The 24,339-nt window shown below is 38.2% G+C and overlaps 1 protein-coding gene across 9 annotated transcripts in view; it reads right to left on the bottom strand.

Annotated features, from left to right (window-relative positions):
* The window catches only part of ARHGAP21 (Rho GTPase activating protein 21), a 138,079-nt gene that overhangs the window by 68,058 nt on the left and 45,682 nt on the right, over positions 1–24,339 (bottom strand). For all 9 annotated transcript variants that reach the window (XR_004026809.1, XR_004026810.1, XM_030799012.1 and 6 more), the window contains 2 exons: positions 15,799–15,978; positions 12,563–12,587 (listed from right to left, as the gene is read on the bottom strand). Coding sequence is in view for 7 of the 9 variants with exons in the window: in XM_030799012.1 (XP_030654872.1) it covers positions 12,563–12,587; positions 15,799–15,978 (205 nt within the window). In the remaining 2 variants the exon portion in view is untranslated. The remainder of the gene's footprint in view (positions 1–12,562; positions 12,588–15,798; positions 15,979–24,339) is intronic.

The raw sequence follows: 24,339 nt of genomic DNA, 5'->3' as shown, positions 1-24,339 counted from the left end.
TGTGGGTATAGAAACTGAAAATTCGATTCTAAGAGGACTTATTCTATCCAATAGCAGCACTTATTATAAAGCCACATTAATTAAGATAGTGTTGTTTTGGTGCAAAAAAAGTGATCGATGGAATAGAACAAAGGTTGGCAAACTTTTTCTGTAAAGAGCCAGACAGTAAATATTTTAGGCTTTCTGGGACACATACAATCTCCGTCGCATATTCTTCTTTTTTTAACAACCCTATAAAAATACAGATCTATTCTTAGCTTGGAGGCTGTACCAAAAATGAGCCATGGGTCAATCCCTGGAATAGAAGCAAGTCTAGAAACAGACCTACACACATACAATTTATGATCAAAGTGGTATTACAGAGCTCTAGAGAAAGTATGGACTTTTCACAAAATAGTGTGGGGCCAAATAAATATCTATATAGGAAAAAAATTCATCTTGACCTCATATCATATGCAAAAATAATCAATTTCAGGTGGATTTTAGGCTTAATTTGAATAACGCATCTTGAAGATAACACGGGAGGATATCTGCATGACCATGGAGTAGAAAAAAATTCTTAACTAGAACTCATAAACTATTAACCACAAATGGAAAGACTGATAATTCAGATAACATTAAAATTAGAAACTTCCCTTTATAAAAATTACTAATAAGAAACTGAAAGGCAAGTCACAGGTTGAATTACCTGCTAATCGTATATCACTAACAAAGTCCTCATCCACAATATTTAAAGAATGCCTATAAGTTAATAATGAAAAAAGAACTGACAGGTAAAATCCAAATAAAAGGTAATCAACCTCATTAGTCTTCAGGAAATCCAAATTAAAGCCATAGTCCACACCACTGTACATCCACTAGAATGATTAAAATTACAAAGACTGACAACAGCAAGTGTCAGTGAGGATACAGAGCAAGCGGAACTCTCATACACTGTTGCTGAGTTGTGTAAATGGGTACGGTCCCCTCAGAAAACTGTTTAGCAGCATCTACTAAATGTAATCATATGCATGCCCATGACCCAGCAATGCCTAGATATACATACCCTCTAGAAATGAGTATATATGTGTACAAAAGTACACATGCGAGAATATTCATAGCTGCATTGTTTGAAGTAGCTAAACACTGAAAAAAATTCAATGTCAATTAACAGTAGATTGGATAAGTTGTACATATTCTTTTTAAAAACATCAGCTTTATTGAGGCATAACATACATAAGATAAAAAATACCCATTTTAAGTGCAGGGTTCAATAAGTTTAGACAACTGCACGCACCCATGTAACCACTACCATAACCATGATATGGAACATTTCTATTATGCTAACAAGTTCCCTGGTACCCTTTCCCAGTCAATTCAGGCAACCACAGACCTGTTTAGAAGAGGATTTTGTTTTGTTTTATTTAAGAGACAAGGTCTTGGCGGGGCGCAGTGGCTCATGCCTGTAATCCCAGCACTTTGGGAGGCCAAGGCAGGTGGATCACTAGGTCAGGAGATCGAGACCATCCTGGCTAACATGGTGAAACCCTGTCTCTACTAAAAATACAAAAAAATTAGCTGGGTGTGGTGGCGGGCGCCTGTAGTCCCAGCTACTTGGGAAGCTGAGGCAGGAGAATGGTGTGAACCCGGGAGGTGGAGCTTGCAGTGAGCTAAGATCGTACCACCGTACTCCAGCCTGGGCGACAGAGCGAGACTCCATCTCAAAAAAAAAAAAAAAAATTATAAAAAAAGAAACAAGGTCTTGCTATTCACTATGCTGCCCAAGATGGCCTTGAATTCCTGGGTTCAAGCAATCTTTCTGTCCTCAGCCTTCCCAGTAACCAGGTCTACAGGTGCAAACCACCATGCCAACTCACAGACCTGTTTAGATTAGTCTTTCCTAGGATTTTATATAAATGGAATCAGATAGTACTATTTTGTGCTTGGTTTCTTCCACTCATCAAAATGTTTTTAACAACAAGAGCATGAGCAAAATAATAAAAAGTAGATAAATTATATTTTATCAAAATTAAAAACTTTTGTGCAGCAAAGGACATTACTAAGAAAGTGAAAAAAAGGTGAAAAGACGACCTACATAATGGAGGAAAATATATGCAAATCATATATCTGATAAGGACTTGGTAACCAGAATATATAAACAGAACCAAAGACAAAAACCACATCATTATCTCAATAGATGCAGAAAAGGCCTTTGACAAGATTCAACAGCCCTTCATGCTAAAAACTCTCAATAAATTAGGTATTGATGGAACATATCTCAAAATAATAAGAGCTATTTATGACAAACCCATCGCCAATATCATACTGAATGGGCAAGGAAGCATTCTCTTTGAAAAGTGGCACACAACAGGGATGCCCTCTCTCACCACTCCTAGTCAACATAATGTTGCAAGTTCTGGCCAGGGCAATCGGGCAAGAGAGAGAAATAAAGCGTATTCAATTAGGAAAAGAGGAAGTCAAATTGTCCCTGTTTGCAGATGACATGATTGTATATTTAGAAAACCCTATCGTCTCAGCCCAAAATATCCTTATGCTGATAAGCAACTTCAGCAAAGTCTCAGGATACAAAATCAATGTACAAAAATCACAAGCATTCCTATACACCAATAACAGACAAACAGAGAGCCAAATCATGAGTGAACTCCCATTCACAATTGCTTCAAAGAGAATAAAATATCTAGGAATCCAACTTACAAGGGACGTGAAGGACCTCTTCAAGGAGAACTACAAACCACTGCTCAACAAAATAAACAGAGGACACAAACAAATGGAAGAACATTCCATGCTCATGGATAGGAAGAATCAATATCGTGAAAATGGCCATACTGCCCAAGGTAATTTATAGATTCAATGCCATCCCCATCAAACTAAGGACTTTCTTCACAGAATTGGAAAAAACTACTTTAAAGTTCATATGGAACCAAAAAAGAGCCCGCATTGCCAAGACAATCCTAAGCCAAAAGAACAAAGCTGGAGGCATCAAGCTACCTGACTTCAAACCACACTACAAGGCTACAGTAACCAAAACAGCATGGTACTGGTACCAAAACAGAGATACAGACCAATGGAACAGAACAGAGCCCTCAGAAATAATACCACACATCTACAACCATCTGATCTTTGACAAACCTGACAAAAATAAGAAATGGGGAAACAATTCCCTATTTAATAAATGGTGCTGGGAAAACTGGCTAGCCATATGGAGAAAGCTGAAACTGGATCCCTTCCTTACACCTTATACAAAAATTAATTCAAGATGGATTAAAGACTTAAATGTTAGACCTAAAACCATAAAAACCCTAGAAGAAAACCTAGGCAATACTATTCAGGACATAGGCATGGGCAAGGACTTCATGTCTAAAACACCAAAAGCAACGGCAACAAAAGCCAAAATTGACAATGGGATCTAATTAGACTAAAGAGCTTCTGCACAGCAAAAGAAACTACCATCAGAGTGAACAGGCAACCTACAGAATGGGAGGAAATTTTTACAATCTACCCATCTGACAAAGGGCTAATATTCAGAATCTACAAAGAACTTAAATAAGTTTACAAGAAAAAATCAAACAACCCCATCAAAAAGTGGGCAAAAGATATGAACAGACACTTCTCAAAAGAAGACATTTATGCAGCCAACAGACACATGAAAGAATGCTCATCATCACTGACCATCAAAGAAATGCAAATCAAAACCACAATGAGATACCACCTCACACCAGTTAGAATGGTGATCATTAAAAAATCAGGAAACAGGTGCTGGAGAGGATGTGGAGAAATAGGAAAGCTTTTATACTGTTGGTGGGATTGTAAACTAGTTCAACCATTGTGGAAGACAGTGTGGCGATTCCTCGAGGATCTAGAACTAGAAATACCATTTGATCCAGCCATGCCATTACTGGGCATATACTCAAAGGATTATAAATCATGCTGCTATAAAGACACATGCACACACACGTATGTTTATTGCGGCACTATTCACAATAGCAAAGACTTGGAACCAACCCAAATGTCCATCAGTGACAGACTGGATTAAGAAAATGTGGCACATATACACCATGGAATAGTATGCAGCCATAAAAAAGGATGAGTTCATGTCCTTTGTAGGGACATCGATGAAGCTAGAAACCATCATTCTGAGCAAACTATCGCAAGGACAGAAAACCAAACACTGCATGTTCTCACTCATAGGTGGGAAATGAACAATGAGAACACCTGTACACAGTGTGGGAAACTTCACACACCGGGGCCTGTTGTGGGGTTGGGGGAGAGGGGAGGCATAGCATTAGGAGATATATCTAACGTAAATGACGAGTTAACGAGTGCAGCACACCAACATGGCACATGTATACATATGTAACAAACCTGCACGTTGTGCACATGTACCCTAGAACTTAAAGTATTAAAAAATAAAATAAAATACTTATAGCTCAACAACAAAAAAACAACCCAATTTAAAAACAGGCAATGGATTTGAACAGACATTTCTCCACACAACATATACAAATGGCGACAAGCACACAAAAAGATGCTCAAAGTCATTAGGCATTAAGGAAATACAAGTGAAAACCACAATGAGATACCACTTCACACCCACTGGGTTGGCTATAATACAAAAATGGAAAACAACACATGTTGGAGAGGATGTACAGAAATTAGAACCCTCATTCATTGCTGGTGGAGACATAGAAATGGTGTAGCCACTGTGGAAAACGATTTGGCAGTTCCTCAAAATATGAAACATAGGTATACCATGTGACCCAGCAATTCTACTCCTAGGTATAACCCCCAAAAATTGAAAACAAGAATTCAGACAAACACTTGTGCATGCATGTTCACAGCAGCACTATTGTCCAAAGAAGATATACAAATGGATCTTTTATTATTATCTACCTTTCAAGGGAACAGAATCCTCTTTTTTTTTGAGATAGAAATTCACTCTTGTTGCCCAAGATGGAGTGTGATGGCAGATCTCGGCTCACTGAAATCTCCGCCTCCCGGGTTCAAGCGATTCTCCTGCCTCAGCCTCCCGAGTAGCTGGGATTACAGGCATGTGCCACCACACCCGGCTAATTTTGGATTTTTAGTAGAGATGGGGTTTCTCCATGTTGGTCAGGCTGGTCTCGAACTCCCAACCTCAGGTGATCTGCCCACCTCGGCCTCCCAAAGTGCTGGAATTACAGGCGTAAGCCACCGCGCCCGGCCCAGAATCCTCCTTCTTACATATTTTCAAGAACGAATTATGTGAGAGTAAAGAACTTTCTTTTTTTGTTTTGTAGATACAAGAGATCTTGCTATGTTACCCAGGCTGTTCTCAACCTCCTGGCCTCAAGCTATTCTCCTGCCTTGGCCTCCCAAAGTGCTGGGATTACAGTCATGGGCCACTATACCCAGCCAAGAGTAAAGAACTTTATTGAGAGGCTGTGGTAGAAACTTAGAGATTTCCTGAGTTGTAGTACAGTTCTGCCACCTGCTAGTAACTTAAACACTCTGCACCTTAGTTTCATCATCTGAAATATGGCAGTGGTAATATCCACCTTAGTAAGCTGTTGAGAGGGTTAAATGAGTTAATCCATGCAAAGTCTTGGAATGCAGCCTGTACACTGTTAAATTAGCTGCCGCCACCACCACTACCATCATCATTATTACCATCTCCATCATCATCATTCTTCCTACTTCCTAAAATATCCTCAAGAATATTTAAGACACCTGTGATTGTACTAATAACCAGCATTACAAGTTCATAAAAAACATACCTAATTAGTATGTTTCCCTAATTATCAGAGAAACTCAAATAGTTTAAATGGTCAGTATAGTTAAAAATGACTCTGGGAGGCAGTGGGGCACAACTGTAGTCCCAGCTACTTAGGAAGCTGAGGCAGGAGGATCACTTGAGCTCATGAATTTGAGGCTGCAGTGAGCTATCATCATGCCACTACAGTCCAGCCTGGGAACAGATTAACACCCTCTCTCTCTTAAAAAAAATAAAAAATAAAAAAAATTTTAAAAAAAAAGATGCTGAAGGGTTCAGTGAATGCTCCTTCCCAAAGACTTCAGAAAAGAGATCCATGTAACACTGCTACATTTTGAAAGCAATTCTAAACACGCTTCTGATACCCCACCCAAAGCCTTAGATCATGGACCATGCTTGAAAAGTCTCCCATCAGTACAGGATACCTTTACCAAATGAGGTTTCGCCAAGGTTACTAATGAATATCACTCCAACACTGGTGGAAAGTCAATTTCTAATTGTGTTTTGTAACATCCAGATCTCTCTGATATTATATCTGATTTTTTGCACCAAAGAATGAAATGCTTATAATCCTCCATTCCCAATACAACATCATATATTTCCTGCATTAAATAGCCTAAAATCCTCCTATTTCCTTTTGTTTATTAATAGTGCAGCGATTGTGAAGAAAGTTATTGAACATATCTCCTTAATCGAAATTGACATATGTAGCGGAAGAGCTCTGCTCATCAGTATACCACAGGAAGCTAAATATCGGATGTTCTGCTTAGGCCCCTATGCTGAGCCAGGGCTCCAACCACTGTCATCAACTTTGGATGGCATCCCGAGACCACCCTTCTCTCAAGGCCATCTGACTAGTCCGAGCTGCCGAAAGACTCACTGAAGCTGGCTGCCACCACCCCACTATTCTTATTTTGATTATTTCTATTCATAAATTCTTTAAAATGTTATTTATATTATAATCATATTACATTAGAACATAATGTTATACTATATTGTTATATATTTATCTTATAAATTATTATTTATATTCTCCAGAGATTTAAGGGAATACAGGATGTCAGCAAGGTATTAATTATCCACAAGCAACTATTACCACCAAAAATATTCTTTTACTTAACCTTTTTCTTACAAAAAATCTGCATCATAGTACAGAAAACTAACCAACAAGAAGAAAAAATACTTTTAAAATATAAAAGAGTGCACACATAAAGGATATGAGAAACAAAGCAAAATGCAAACACTGGGTAAGTAAAATAATCAGAAAATTAAATGGCTCGGTATTTCTTGGTTGATAAGAAAGAAACAAGAAAATTGAGTGGCAACAGAGATTTCACTGAACTGCCAAAAGGAAAGAAGACCAAAACAAAATCGTTCAACTGTTTAACAGAATTTTGGCATTTTAACAGCATCTCTTAGGAGTTTGAATAAAATCCTGGCAATTATTTTCTCACCAGTGATTCTAGGCTTTGACTGTGATCATTACACTGGAGGCTCCGATTCCACTAAACTAACACAAAATTCTACTTAAAAAGGATTTCATGATCTCAACATGCTTGAAAATAAGTTTTCAAAGGAAATGAGACAGTAAGATAAAAATCATAACCTTCTGTTGAATTAAAATACTAAATTATCCATAGTTTGTTTCTGAATAGGTTGCATTCTAAAAACTGACTTGTAAATAACTGTCTAGAAGTTAGAAGAAATTTGTCTCACATACAATATGGTGTAATTGTTGATCAGGTTATTTGCAATGGTATCATGACTATTATACTTAGGGCTAAACAGGCCTTTGTGAAATTGCCTGTGACCTCAACTATCAATTGGGATGCCAAGAGCAAACTCACACTTGGAAAACAAAGGTGCAATCAGGTAGGTGGAGCACTAGGACTCCATAACCTCATTAAGCTTTGCAGGTCCACTGCTAGCCAAGTACTGAAACTGAGTAACAAGTGATGGTTGCTCCTGCAAAGTGTTCACAGCCTCTAAACTTGGGATCTCCTTGACCTTTCTCCATGCAGGATTCACAGAATTAATTTCATAACATACTAAACATACCCTATATTTATCTTCTAATTCTTAACACTACATAAGTCATACCCTTTTTAAGACATTATTTTTAAAATAAAATTAAAGAAATGAGGAAGGGACTTAAAAAGATGTTAACAGAAGTAAGAGGGCAGAATTATAAGATGGACCTAAGAGTTAGATACAACTGATTTGGAAATCCAGTTACTATCACTTACTAGCAGTATGACTGTGGGCAAGCTATTTCTCAGCCTCAGTTCCCTCATCTACAAAATAGGAATATTATCTCATCCCTTAGAGTTAAAGTGAGGATTAAAGACGATAAAAATATGTATTATGATGCCTGAAATAGATTATCAGTCATGTGCTAATTTCCACCACTCTCTCAACCCACTCCCCAAAATCAAGCAGTTCTTCCAAACATATTACAATTATATTATAAATCACTTTCTCCAAATACTGTCATACCTTTCCATATTCTTCTTTGCTTAGGAAGAAAACTACAGATCTTCTGGACTTAATAAATATCCAACTTTGTTGAACTTTGATTCAGAAGAGGTAAGGTACTTGAATTTCTATTTCTCTCATTTTAAAGCCTTAGTTTTGTGATTTTTAAAATTATCTTATTAGTCTTTTAACTAACTTATTGATTTACCTTTGTGTTAACCTCACTTATAATTATTTTCTCCCTCAATCTGTTAGACCTCTGATGGTAAACTTTTACTATATTTCAATTACAGTTGTCCCTTGAACAATGGGTTTGAGCTCTGAAGATCTGTGGATTTTTCTTTTTTCAGTAAAAATATGGTATTCATAGTAACACAAGGATGCGAAAGCTCTGTCTCTAATACATGGGTTCCACAGGGTCTATTATAGGACATGAGTGTGTGCAGATTAACATATGTGTGGGCAGTACTGGAAGCAATCCCCTGGGTATATCAAGGGATGACTGTATTTACATTCTGTATGGACTTTTTCTTTTAGCCATCTTATCTTCTAGTTATTATACTGACTCTATATTTTCTTACAATGTAACTTTTCTTACTTAGGATTACCCCTTAATCAACATCACACAATGCCAGTAGAGCAACCAGATAATTTAACCTCAAACTACAGCAGTAACTCAATTCAGATCTCAAGTTCAGTTGTAAGGGATAATAATCAAAAAAGATCACCGGATATGCAGCCTTGAATATCCATTCTTCTAAACGGTTTGAATGTTGTCACTGGATCAAGCCAGACTCATGGGGACCTATACACTTGGACCACAATGCTTTGGTGCCCATCACTTTAAACCAGGGTTTCTTGTCCTTGCACTATTAATACTCAGGACCAGGTAATGGTAATAACTATTATTATTTTGAGACAGAGTCTTGCTCTGTCATCCATGTTGCAGTGCAGTGGTGCGATCTTGGCTCACTGCAACCTCCGCCTCCCAGGTTCAAGTGATTCTCCTGTTTCAGCCTCCTGAGTAGCTGGGATTAGAAGCGTGCACCCCCACGCCTGGCTAATTTTTTTATTTTTAGTAGAGAAGAGGTTTCAACATGCTGGCCAGGCTGGTCTCAAACTCCTGACCTCAAGTGATCCGCCCGCCTCAGCCTTCCAAAGTGCTGGGGTTACAGGCGTGAGCCAATGTGCCCAACCCAAATAATTCTTTGTTGTGGGGGGGCTGCCCTGTGCACTGTTTCAACAGCACCTCTGGCCTCTATCCACCAGATGCCAATATACACTCCCCCTCTCCCAATTGTGATAAAGATGTGTATAAAGAGGGTACATTACCATATACCTCCAGGGAGCAATATCATCCCCAGATGAGAAGCGCTTTAAGCTGAATGAGACCTTGGGGTTTGCAGTCAGCTTACATTGAGGAACCACTTTAAAAACAGCCATAGGAAGAAGTGGTGTTGAAAATATCATCTACTGTATCACTCTTTGTTTTCTAAGGGAGAAACCTGTCTCAGACCTCAGTGCAAAATGTTGTTTTCTTAATGTGTATCCTTAAATGACCATATTCTCATCTTTTCTATGGCCACTGGCAAGCTCAAAAGCAAACTTACAGCCCATCTTCCATAACAGTATAGGACCGGCCAGGTGCAGTGGCTCACGCCTGTAATCCCAGCACTTTGGGAGGCCAAGGCGGGCGGATCATGAGGTCAAGAGATAGAGAACATCATGGCCAACATGGTGAAACCCCGTTTCTACTAAAAATACAAAAATTAGCTGGGAGTGGTGGCGTGCGCTTTTAGTCCCAACTACTCGGGGGGGTGAGGCAGGAGAATCGCTTGAACCCAGGAGGAGGAGGTTGCATTGAGCCAAGATCATGCCACTGTACTCCAGCCTGTCAACAGAGTGAGACTGTCTCAAAAAATAATAGTAATAATAATAACAGTATAGATTCTAAAGCATGAATTTATGTGTACTAAATCTTCTGAATGTCAACTTAATTTATTTTTTACCATAATTGACCTTATATTTTATCTTGGTATAAATAAGGTCTTTCTTCATGTGGCCATAAACCCTTTTTTGAGTGAAATTAAGCATAAATTAATAATTAAAATAGGCAAACTGTTATCTTCTCCAGCAGATTATACCCTTTAGGCTCACTCTATTATTCCTCTTCAAATCTCCTTCTGCTGAATCTATAATAGATCTCCTAGTTTTCCCTTATAAATATTCAAGTTTATTCTCCCTAGCCAAAGCACAAAACTAAATCCATTCGCTTCAGCAAACTACGTCAGACACATAATGATCTGCATGAAGTTTTATAACAATGTCTTTCTATATTTATTAGAAATATATTCCCCCCCGATAAGAGGCACGAATTCTAGATGCTGTGTGTCCAGTAGGTTGTCCAGGTATCAGCACATCAGCCTTTAGGATGATGGGAAGATGGAGTACCTACATCCTCTTTTCTCTTGCTGATGACAGCTTTGTGAGTTTTCCCTTTCCCCACTAAGGCTTATTTCTAACCCATGCCAAGTAGCATTTGGAATTCATCCTAACCCTGGTGCATGACAGATGGTAATGCAGGAGTGGCTCATCTTGTACCAGTGACAACTATGAAGAGTCCTGCCTGGCCTTACACCCTCAGATTACTTTTGATAGTGCAAAAAAAAAAAAAAAAGAAAAAAGGCCATTTCCTTCTCATTTTAACCCATAACCTTTTCAAGACCTCAAATGGTTATTACAAAGCTCCATCAACAGGTTGAGTGGTTAAACAATTTGTGGTATATTCATATAAACGAAAAAACAGTAGTACTATCAGTACCCATACATATAATACAGTGAAGGTCAAAAATATGCCTGACAAAAGAGTACATGATGTATTATTTCATTTACAAAAAAAATCTAGAAGAGGCAAAAATTAACCTATATAGTGATAAAAATCAGATCAGCGATTGTCTAAAGACAGCAGAATAAAAAAGGAGCACAAGGGAACTTTATGGAATGATGGAACGGTTGTTCTGGTATCACATCTTAATTGGGATAGTGATTTCACAGGTTATACATTCATCAAAACTTACCAAACTATACACTTAAAATAGATGCAAATGTGGTATTCTTGCTAAACATGTATGACCTTGAACTAAGGAGAAAACATCAGATAAACTGAAAATGAAGGACATTCTAAAAAATAACTGATCAGTACTAGTAATAAAATACAAGGAAAGACTAAAGGGACACAACAAGTGAATACAACATGGGATTCTGGAAGAGGGCAAGGATACTAGCGGAAAAACTGGTGACATCCAAATAAAGTCTGTAGTTTACATAGTAGTATTGTACCAATGCTAGTTGCTTAGTATTGTTGATTGTACCATGGTATTATAAGTTTTGTTTTGTTTTTTGAGACGGAGTCTCGCTCTGTTGCCCAGGCTGGAGTGCAGTGGAGCGATCTTGGCTCACTGCAAGCTCTGCCTCGCGGGTTCACACCATTCTCCTGCCTCAGCCTCCCAAGTAGCTGGGATTACAGGCACCCGCCACCACACCCGGCTAATATTTTGTATTTTTAGTAGAGACAGGATTTTCACTGTGTTAGCCAGGATGGTCTCGATCTCCTGCCCTTGTGATCCACCCGCCTTAGCCTCCCAAAGTGCTGGGATTATAGGCATGAGCCACTGTGCCTGCCCCCACCATGGTATTGTAAGTTTTTAACACTAGTGAAAGTAAAATAAAGGATACATGAAAATTCTCTGTACTATTTTTGCAACTTTGTTGTCTAAAATTATCTAGAAATAAAAGTTTTTAATGGGTGCATTTTGTTGAGTGTGAATTTTAACTCATTCAAGTTGATTTAAAATCAGTTATTAAGAAATAATTTTATCTCCAGCCTGATTGTCCTTTTACGTTCATTAATGTTTAAATCAACAGTAACATTAACTACAAGAATAACCCAAACCCTCTTCTTTTCAATATTTGACTCAATAAACCTAATTGATAAAACACATAGCATTCCTTACCTAAAATAATCACCTCATTTATAAAGATTATTAATTGAAATAAAAATCTTAAGGGCTCTCCTTGGAATTATAATGATATATTCCTCCACAAAAACACATACAATGAACAACAAAACCATTACATGTTCAAATTAAGATGAGACAATGGAATTCATAAAACTTTGAAGTCCACAGTAAAAAACATTTAATTCTATGACTCTCACACCTAAGAAGTATTATATATTTGAACACCAAAAATTATATCGTCTCATTTAGTATCACTTAAAGAACAGAAAGAAATAGGTAGAAAAACATTCAGAGACAAATTAAAATGTTTATCGCATACCTCCTCTGTTTCCATTTTCTTCATCCTACAAACGAAAATATATATATACATATATGAGTATACATTTATAAACTCTTGTTAATCACAGCAAGGCTCAATTTAATTCAAATCGACCTCCCCAAATTGTGCCAATTACAATCTCACTAACAATATTCTTAATGATCATATTCTCTTCTTTTCTATAGCCACTGGCAAGCTCAAAAGCAAACGTACAGCCCATCTTCAATAACAGTATAGGAAGTACCTGTTACTGGAAAGATAGAGTTTTCACAAATAGAGATAAGCAGAATGTGGGTGAAGCCAATTTAGAGGTAAGACATCAGGAGTTCAGTTTTTGGCATCTGAGTGCGAGATTTCTAATGGAGATATCCAAGTGAAGTTGTAAAGTAGGCAGTTGGACAGATGGAAAGGCCAGGTCATCACTGTACTATACTTAAATGTGCCTTTAAGGGATATTACAGGACCCAGAGCTGTCTATATAAATGGATTGGCCCCAAATTGCCACATATTTAAGTTCTTGTATTCAATTTTGAAGTTTATCTACTTGGTCTCTTTCAATGTTACCAAGCTGTCTTGCTGCCATGTTATCTACCTCTAGCTGGAAAATTAGAAAAAAAACCTTTAAAAACTAGTCTAAAAATACATGTTTTCAAATATTTGCTGAGCCTCTACCATCCTGGAGCTACCATGTACCTTAGAAAAACAGACGTTGGGTGAAGGGCTGATAATTTATTACATAATTTTTTGACCTTTATTTTGGCTGCCCAGTGTTTTTTTTTCTTCTTCTGATTATAAGATCTGGTCTGAGACTGAGGTTGCCAGCTACGTGACAAAATAAGGACACTGTTATATTAATTACACATTTTCTAAAAGCTATATATTAAAATTTTTAATTCGTTTGAAATGAATTTATAAAATTTTGTAATTAAAATGGAAAAGATTCAATATATATTTTCCATGTAAAATTTACGAGACAGAGCCCTATTTGCAAGAACATCTGTATTAAATAATAGCATTAATAATTAAAATTTATTGAGCAATTACAGTGTCAATTTCTATGTTGTGTGTTACAAGTATTGTATCATTTAATCATCACACAGCCTGTGAAGAAGGTACTACTATTGTCTGTTAGTTGACTTATCCAAGGTCACAGATCTAACAGGAGGCAGAAATGGAACTCAAAACCAGGCTCTTTTGATGCCAATGACCATGCTGTTAACAAGCGTAAGCATGTCCTGGAATAGCATCATTTCATTCAAAGTTGTTTTGGTGTCACGTTCACGAGAAAAATTAACACTCCACTGGGTCCCCGTCTGTGTGAAGTTTGCACATTCTCCCCACGTCTGTGTGAGTTCTCTCCAGGTCCTACGGTTCCCTCCCACATGCCAGAACTGTGCCTGTTCAATTCACAGGTGTGCCCACGTTGTCCCGGTCTGAATGAGCGCGGCTGTGTGTGTGCTCTGCAATGGGATGGACAGCATCCTGTCCAGGGTTAGGTCCCACCTCATGCCCTGAGCTGCATGAGCTGCCGGGATAGGCTCCAGCCACCCTCAACTCTGGACTTTTTATAACGCTTTCTTAAGTGTATGAACACCTCACATTTACTTCAATGTTTAATACTGGAAGTGTTTTGGTCTTTATTTACAAGTTTGGTGATTTTTTTTTTTGGACCAGAAATATGCCAAGTAAACTCTAGCCAACATAAAATCAGTTATCACTTAAATACGTTTCACATAAAGTTGCAGTTTCCAAAAATCTACTGACAATGTTAAGTGAGGGTTTATTGTACTGTGCTACTAAGATTTCTAGAAATATTTTCCAATAATAATAATACATGTTTATATAAGTTTGGTAAAATTATCTTATAAAAAATTGTACTACCTATATGTCCATCATGACCCAAAGCTCTCATTCAAAACAAAACAAAAACAAAAAGACAAAAACTACACAATCCTAATGTAATTATCAAGTGCTCTCATATGTGACCTAATGTATAAGTAACACTATTTGAGACTTTTTAATATCAGCTAGATTCTTAAGAGATCTAGTCCAGTTGTTTTATACACATTTGAGAAAACCCAAACAGATAAATTTCATTCTAAAGGTAGCAATTATTTACAATCCTTAAAAGATATTCAGTTGTTTGCTGTTATCTCAGTGTTAAAGTAACCAAATATAAAAAATTTAAAAAAAGAAAAGAAAAAAAAGAGCTATTCAGTACTTCAAAAAAGCATATCCTGTAGGACATTACTAGAAAGACATATTTAACAAAAATATAATTTAAAACTGTGGTCTCTAGATACAAATATGGACACTACTTTTTAAAAGACAGTTTTGGATTCATAGATATTTAGAATTAGAAAAGACTTTCTAATACCCTAGTTCAATTCCTACAAATGAAAATGGAAATCGAGAGGTCAAAAGAAGTGGCCTGGCTAGGGTCTCATAACTCTTCTGAATACCATCATTTCCATTATACTATTGTGTAATAGTTCAGCATCAAGCATGTATATTGGTCAAATTCAAATCCCAGATCAACTACTTATCTGTTTTATGACCCAGATCAGTTTCCACATCTGTTATATGGGGCTAATAACACCACCTGCTCCACAGGATTCTGGCATGGATAAAGTAAGATAACGCTCATAACGAATGGTAAGGAACACAGAGCAAGTACTCAGTGTGTCAACTGCACTTATAATTATCTCAGGCTGTCCTTTTCAGGCTGTCCTTTTCAGGCTGTGTTACTGTCCACTGAAGCCTGCCAATGTAATTCATTCTGATGAGAAGCTGTGTTTTTAAATTCTAACATGCCATCATATTACATATCTGAAAGTTAAGTATTGTTCTAATTCTACTAATTTTCTATAACTGCTAGAATATTTTAGTGAACCATTTCCTCTGCATAGTCTGCCCAGAAAACTCACTACCTTTCTAGATAATAAACAGTTACACATTAGGAAAAGTAGAATGAAGTCTGGAATTAGAAGTCCTTAAAAAATATAGATTTGGAGTTTAGAATCACTATGATCTTTCAGAGAAGACTAAAGTTTGTTTTGTTCTTGAAGGTGGGAAAATACCTAAAAGGAGAAAAATAATATAATAAAAATTCAAATGTAATGCTTGATTCTTTTAAGACAGAAAAAAAGGCCAGAGGGAAGGGTAAGAGGAAGACTAGAAGGGGATAGGAATGGCCTTGTGGTTTTTTTTCAAGTTGCTGTAACTATTTCTCTTACCTTATATGAAAATTGAATTGCAGACTCTGGGGGATAAACAATAAAATGTCTTAATGTAAAACCAAAGCCTTGAGATGTTCTTTTCAACGTAACTGTTTTGGGACCTGGCCAGGAGAATGTTTCATCTTCGGACAGTGATACAGTTTCACTTTGTTCTTTTCCATCTTTATTTTTTGAGACCTAAAGTGAAAAGATATTTAAAAGTTAACTACATAACACAATATACTTCCTCACCTAAAAAAAATTCTATGTAAAAATGTTAATACCTGAGCGCCGATATGAACTATTTTCTGATGCATAAATTACACAATGCATGCAATTATCAAAAACTAAAATTTATATTATCATAACAAAGCATGCAATTATCAAAACCTAGAATTTTTTTCTAGAAAATAATGCCATAAATAATTAGTCAGAAGAAAGAACTCTCAGGAAATAGAAATATAATTGCTAAAATTAGAAATGCAATAGAAGGAATGAAAGATAATACCAAAGAAATTTTAAAGAGCACTATGGATTAAGAAACAGAAAGCATGAAAGAAGAGATATAAAACTCTGACCAAGAAAGAAACCTAAACCTTATCAGATAGTCCAACAGCAACAAAGGACATTAGAAAATAATAGAAAAGGTCTTCAGATTCTGAGCACGAATTCAATATCCACATAGATAACCCTTCTGATACCCTGGCCTTCTTGTTCTCTGACCTCCTCTCCTCCACTCTCAGCTTTCACTTGGTCATGACTGACACCCCCTTACAAGCCCAAATCAAGAATCCCACCTAGAACCACCACCTATTATTAGTTCACTATTTAGTTCATTCCCTCTTATCCCCCAACCCTTACAATTCTTCAATCTGGAGCTGACTCTACCACCCTTTCGCTGACCCTCATCACCCCATGTTCTCACTTTCCTCTTACACCAGCTTCAATTCACTCCTTTACCCTCTCCCACTTCCTCAAAGTTGCCTGACAAAACCTAACCCTGGATAAATCAACACTGCCTACTCTGGGCCTGCACTTATGCAGGTAAACATGGGTAGAGGAAAACAAAAACTAAGCTATTTCACTCTAAGTTCATGACTACCAACCTCAAGAGAGCCTTTAGTGTTGTCAGTCAATAGTAACACATTTCTCTCTGGTCATTCATCCTAGATGACTATTTCATCCCTTTTCCCCACACTCACCTGCAGCAGATGGTCCTGCTTTCTATTGCACTCAGAAAACAGAAGCAGTAAAATGAGAACTGAATCGCCTGCCATGATCACCCCATCAACCTGCAACCGTGCCCATGATCCCCTGCCTTCCCTTCTGCTATGATGGATGAGCTGTCCATTCTCGCAAGGCCCCAGCAGTTGAGACTAGATTCCTCCCCTCTTACTATTCAAAGATACAGGTCCAACAATTCTCCCCTCTCTCTTTTGCATAACTTATTCTCTCTTTACTATATATGGCATTCCTATCTGCATACACATATTTTGTAATTTCTTTAATCTTAAAAAAATCTTTTTTTTTTTTTTTTGAGACAGGGTCTGCTCTGTGGCCTGCGCTGGAGTGCAGTGCCATGATCGTAGTTCATTGCAGACTGGATCACAGGGGCTCAGGATACTCCCACCTCACCCTCCCAGGTAGATGGGACTACAGGTGAATGTCATCAAGCTAATTTTTTTTTTTTTTTTTGTAGAGACAAGGTCTCACTACGTTGCTCAGGCTGGTCTTGAGCTCCTATGCTCAAGTGATCCTCCTGCCTCAGCCTCCCAAAGTGGTGGGATTACAGGTGTGAGCCACTGTACTTGTCCAAAATCCTCTCTTGATCACACACAACCCTCTCCAGCTACCACCTTGTTTGTCTGCTTCTCTTTGGCACAAAACTCCTTAAAAGTTATCTGTACTTGCTGTTTCCAATTCTTTTCCTTCCATTTCTCTGAAATCCCTTTAAATCAGGCTTTTATCTGCCTGACTCCCAGAAACTGCTCGTCAGGGTCCCCCATGACTTCCACATTTTAAACTGAATGATCAGTTCTCATCTTATGTGCACCTTATTGGCACAAGGGTCACTTCCTCCTTCTTGAAGAATTTTCTCCACTTGACTTCTCACACTGATTTTTCTTCCAACTCACGGGTGACTTTGTCTCAGGCTCCTTTGTTTTCATCTGCTAAGTTCCTGAACCTGGACGTACCCAGGGCTCAGTCTATGGACTTCTCTAGCTATACTCTGTCTTTTGGTGATTTCATTCCATTCCCTATATTAAACACCGTCTAATATGCAAATGACTCCCAAATTTGTATTTCTAGCCCAAGCCTCTCTCCAACCTGACATGTATCTTAAACTTAACATGTCTGCATAGTTCCTAAGATTTTGTTTTAAATTACGACTCCAAGTTAATCCCAGCATTTTGAAAAGGTCACCTTTATTGAATTGCAAATACTTGAATAGTTTTGCTTCTATTACATTTTTTATTATCTTCCACCAGTGAGTCTACCCACTCTGCCACAATAATTTGCCTCATATAAAGGTGAAAAGATAACTAGGTGGTAACATTGCCCAGCCAAACTTGCAGTAGGGGTGGCCATATGATTGAGTTCTAGTAAATGGAATGTTAATGAAAGTAATAATACAGTATACCAAAAAAAAAAAAAAAAAAAAAAAAACAGCATTTCCATATACTAGCAATAAGCAACTGGAAATTTAAAACTTTTTAAAATACCATTTATAATTACATTAAAAATATGAAATATTTAGGGATAAATCTGACAAAAGATTTGTAAGATCTACAAACTGAAGCTCCAAAACATTAAGAGATACTAAAGAATAGAGAGATATACCATGTTCATGATTTAGAAGACTCAGTACTGTTACAATGTTAACTCTCCCCAAATTCATCTATAAATCCATTGCAATTCCAATCAAAATCTCAGCAGATTTTTGTGTGGAAGCTGCTACAATATCTCTAAAATCCACTTTATAATGCAAAGAACCTAAAATAGCCAAAACAACTTCAAATAAGAACAAAGTTGGAACACTCAGACTACAAATCTTCAAGACTTACAAAGCTATAGTAATCAACACAGTACAGTATTGGAATCAAGACACACAGATTCACAGAACAGAATATGGAGTCCTGCTGTAGACCCACAACCACATGATGCTCCCATTCTACTCCTAGGTACTTATTCAAAAGAAACATGAACCCATGTCAATACTGTACAAGTATAATACAAATACTTGTAAACACAAATCGCCCTGGAACAACTGTGTGGAGGCTGTGTGCAAGAAAAGAACCTTGATCTGTAACTCATATCACAAACAAAAATTAACTCAAATGATCACACATCTAGACCGGCCGCGGTGGCTCACGCCTGTAATCCCAGCACTTTGGGAGGCCGAGGCAGGTGGATCACTTGAGGCCAGGAGTTCGAGACCAGCCTGGCCAACATGGTGAAACCTCATCTCTACTAAAAATACAAAAATTAGCTGGGTGTGGTGGCACACACCTATAATCCCCATTACTTGAGAGGCTAAGGCAGAAGAATTGCTTGAACTCAGAAGGTGGAGGTTGCAGTGAGCCGAGATTACACCACTGCACTCCAGCCTGGGTGCAGAGTGAAACTCTGTCTCAAAAAAGTCAAATAAAATAAATGATCATAAACCTAAATGTAACACTTAAAACTATGAAACTTCTGGAAGAAAATAGGGGAAAATCTTTATGAACTTAGGTTAAGATTTCTTAGATATAACCCCGAGGAACACAATCCATTAACAGCAACAACCAAAAATATTCATTGGAAGAACATACAATGAATTTTTAAAAAAAGATAAATGAAACTTCATCAAAATTAAGACCCTCTGCTCTTTGAAAGACACTTCTTGGCCAGTCATGGTGGCTCACACCTGTAATCCCAGCACTTTGGGAGGCTGAGGCAGGAGGATCTCAGCCAGGAGTTTGAGACCTGCCTGGGCAACACAGGAAGACCCTGTCTCTACACAAAATTTAAAAATTAGCCAGATAGCTGGGCACAGTGGCTCACGCCTGTAATCCCAGCACTTTGGGAGGCTAAAGTGAGTGGATCACCTGAGGTCAGGAGTTCAAGACCAGTCTGGCCAACATGATGAAACCCCGTCTCTATTAAAAATACAAAAATTAGCCGAGTGGGGTGGCATGCACCTGTAATCCCAGCTACTCGGGAGGCTGAGGCAGGAGAATCGCTTGAACCAGGGAGGCAGAGGTTGCGGCAAGCCGAGATCATGCCACTGCACTCCAGCCTGGGCAACAGAGCCAGACTCTGTCTCAAAACAAACAAACAAACAAACAAATTAGCCAGGTGTGGTGGTGCATGCCTGTAGTCCCAGCTACTCAGGAGGCTAAGGCATGAGAATCACCTGAGCCCAGGAGGCTGAAGCTACAGTGAGCTGTGATCACACCACTGCACTCCAGCCTGGGTTACAGAATGAAACCCTGTCTCAAAAAATATATATATTTTATGAAAAGTATATATATATACACACACACACACACGTATATATATACACACATACACTTTCATGAAAACAAAAAGGCAAGCCATAGAATGGGAGAATATATTTTCAAATCATGTATCTGATAAAGGACTTGTATCTAGAATATATGAAGAATTCTCAAAATTCAATAATGGAAATGCAAACTAAAACCATAATGAAATACCACTGCATACATAATAGATGTGCTATATAAAAACTAACCATACTGAGTGTTGGTCAGGATGTGAAGCAACTAGAACTCTCAGACACTGCTAGTGGGAATGTAAAATGGTACACTTTGGAAAACAGTCTGACAGTTTCTTAAGTTAAACATACACCTACCATATGACACCGCCATTCTACTCATAGAGAAATTGAAAGCATATGTCAACATAAAGACTTGTACACAAATGTGCATAGCAACTTTGTTATAGCCACAAACTGGAAAACAACTGAAATATTTCAGTAACAGATGAATGAATAAACTGTGACACAGCCAAACAATAGAATGCTACTTAGCAATAAAATGAAATCAACTATTGATATATGTAGCAATATGTTAATTAGGCTGAGTTAAAGAACCCAGATCAAAGAAGAAGAGGAGGAGGAGAAGGAGTACATAGTGTATGCTCCATTTATATAAATCCTAGAAAAATTCTAAATACTGGTCTATACTGACTGAAAGCAGATTAGCAGTTGCTCTGGGTGGGTGTAAGGATGGAGATTATTACAAAGGGGCATGAGGAAATGTGAAGGGTGGTGAATAACCTTGACTGTGGTGATGTTTTCGCTGGTGCATACTTGTGTATAAACTTACTGAACTGTACAGTTTACACATGTACAGTTGATTATATATCAAACATACCTCAATAAAGACATTTAAACAAAAGAAGCAGCAATAGGATGCATATCATGAAATTCAAGAAAGTGGTTATCCTGGAGGGATAGGAGTGTGTGAATGAGGAAGCATGGGGCTGAGATCTGGGGAAAACACACATACTCCAACAGCATGGGTAATGTATAAGTTAAAATCTGTGGGGAGTTCCAAAGGGTTCATTTTATTATGCCATATAAAGTCAATATGATACACAAAACGATACATATGTGCGCATCTTTTTGTATATAGCAAATATAAACATAAAAAGTAGATCAGGCTCAGTGGCTCACGCCTGTAATCACAGCACTTTGGGAGGCTGAGGCAGGCGGATCACCTGAGGTCAGGAGTTTGAGACTAGCCTGGCCGACAGGGTGAAACCCTGTCTCTACTAAAAATACAAAAATTAGCTGAGTGCAATGGCACGTGCCTATAATCCCAGCTACTTGAGAGGCTGAGGCAGGAGAATCACTAGAACCCAGGAGGCGGAGGCTGCAGTGAGCTGAGATGGCGCCACTGCACTCCAGCCTGGGCGACATGGAGAGAGACTCCACGTCAGGGGGAAAAAAAAAAAAAAACCCTAAAAAGTAAAAATGATTCTAGAATTTAACATTGGAAAAAATAACTATTAATCATTGTTTCCTATCTCCCAACATTCTTCAAGAAAACAAGATTCTATTTTGATTCTATCTCTTTTGCCAACTTTTATTGTAGGTTCTGAGTGTACATGTGCAGTTTTGTTACAAAGGTGCATTGCATTACTGCATGCTGCTGAGAACTGGCATAGGAATGTGATTCTCTCTTTTTATCTGACCCAGAATTTTAATTTTCAGTTTAGCACTGTGGTTCAGAACATAGGCTCGCATTCTTACTTATAAGTGGGAGTTAAACAATGGGTACACATGGACATACAGAGGGGAAAAATAGATACTGGAGACTCCAAAAGACGGGAGGGTGGAAGGGGATGAGGGTGGAAAATTGCCTGTACAATGTTCGCTATTCAGGTGATGGTTATGCTAAAAGCCCAGAGTAGACCCCTACACAATATACCCATGTAACAAAACTACACTTGTACTCCCTAAATCTATAAACATAATTTGAAAAAAAGAACTTAGGATTTGGAGATTTGGAGTCAGCTGAATCGGGCACTAACTCTGGCTCTGCCATTTGCTGGTTGCAGTATAGTGGACAATTATTTAACGTCTCTAAGCCTCAGTTTTCTCATCATTAAAATAAGAATAAAAGCACTTCTCCCAAAGAATGAATGTGGATTAAATGTGAAATGCGTATGAAGAGCAGAGTACATAAACATTTAATAAATATTAACTCCGGGCCAGGCACAGTGGCTCACACCTGTAATCCCAGTACTTTGGGAGGCTGAGACAGGCAGATTATGAGGTCAGGAGTTCGAGATCAGCCTGGCCAAAGAGACCAGCCTGGCCAACATGGTGAAGCTCCGTCTCTACTAAAAATACAAAAATTAGCTGGGCGTGGTGGTGGGCATCTGTAATCTCAGCTACTCGGGTGGCTGAGGCAGGAGAATTGTTTGAACCCAGGAGGCGGAGGTCGCAGTGAGCCAAGATCACACCATTGTACTCCTGCCTAAGCGACAGAGCGAGACTCCAACTCTAAATAAATAAATATTAACTCTTCATTCTTTCTCTGCAAGCTCCATTGTCTTTTCAAATCTATTTTTCCTGATAGCTCTTTAAATCACAATCTCTCACAACACTTTAACATACTTGCATGTAAAATGCAACTAGAAAGATGCATCAAAGCAAATAATGGAGCACTGGAAAAAACTGGGTTAGCAATCAACAGTGTAGGTAAGAAATAAGAAAATAAGAAACTGGATCTTGGATGAACTGCTAACTTTTTCCTATTTTTAGCTATTTGTGTGAATGAAGTCTCTGAAGTCATCTATGGAGGCTATGTATATTTGAAAGTAACTTATCATAAATCCGTTGTAGTTTATCCCCCACTTCTAGGATTTAGCGGAGCATAACGTGAGAGACTCAAGCTAAGTCCCAAGCGACTGCAAAAGCAAGCATATTAGGTAGCGTTTGTAGGGTAAGAGGTATTCTAGGCTTAGTTTCTCAAATAGTCTAGTAAAGCTGTAAGTAATGACTGGATCCTTCTTTTGAGATCCAAATGAGAATTCATTGTATATGTGCAATCACGGTCTCACTCATTGACATACTCTTTCTTCATTCAATCAGTAAATAAATATTTACTGAGGACCTACTGTTTACCCAACCTTGTTCCACAGAGTAGATACATGGATGAATAAAATAGTCATTAAAATTTTAGTTCTTTTTTAAGTTAAGCTTCTCATTTTGAGACAACTATAGATTCACAGGTAGTTTTAAGAAATAATACACAGCCAGGCATGGTGGCTCATGCCTGTAATCCCAGCACTTAGGGAGGCAGAGGTGGGAGGGCAGCTTGAGCCCAAGAGTTCGAGACCAGCCTGGGCAACATAGTGAGACCTCACTCTCCACAAAAAGGAAAAAAAAAAAAAGAGGGAAAGAAAGATACAGAGAGATCCTATATAATCTTTATGCAATTTCCTTCAACAGTAACTTCTCAGAAAACTATAGTACAATATCACAACCAGGTTACTGACACAGATACAATCTACTCATGTTATTCATATTTCTCCAGTTTTACCTGTACTCCTTGTGTGTTTAGTTCTATGCAGGGTTATCACATTATGTAAGTGTATATACCCACCACACCAGTCAAGATACAGAAGTGTCGCATCCCCACAAGGATCTCTCTTGTTGCCCTTTCATAACTATACCTACACCTGCTCTCTCCCTCCACCTCCTACATGTCCCCTAACCCTTGACAACCACTAATCTGTTTTTCTTTTGGTTTGTTTCTGTTTTTTTGTTGTTTTGTTTTGTTTGAGACAGAGTCTTGCTCTGTGGCCCAGGCTGGAATGCAGTGGTGTAATCAGGCTCACTGCAGCCTTAACCTCCAATGATCAAGCAATCCTCCCACCTCAGCCTCCCAAGTAGCTGGGTCTACGGATCTACAGGCATGCACCACCATCATGCCTGGCTGCCTGGTTTGTTTTGAGGGTTTTTTTTTTTTTGAGACAGGGTCTCACTGTGTTGCCCAGGCTGGCCTCAAACTCCTGGGCTGATGTTATCCTCCTGCCTTAGCC

The sequence above is a fragment of the Nomascus leucogenys genome, chromosome 18 (genome assembly GCF_006542625.1).
Source record: "Nomascus leucogenys isolate Asia chromosome 18, Asia_NLE_v1, whole genome shotgun sequence".
Taxonomy (NCBI): Eukaryota; Metazoa; Chordata; class Mammalia; order Primates; family Hylobatidae; genus Nomascus; species Nomascus leucogenys.
Note: the sequence above shows the minus strand (reverse complement) of the source record. Positions and strands in the feature narration are given on the sequence as shown.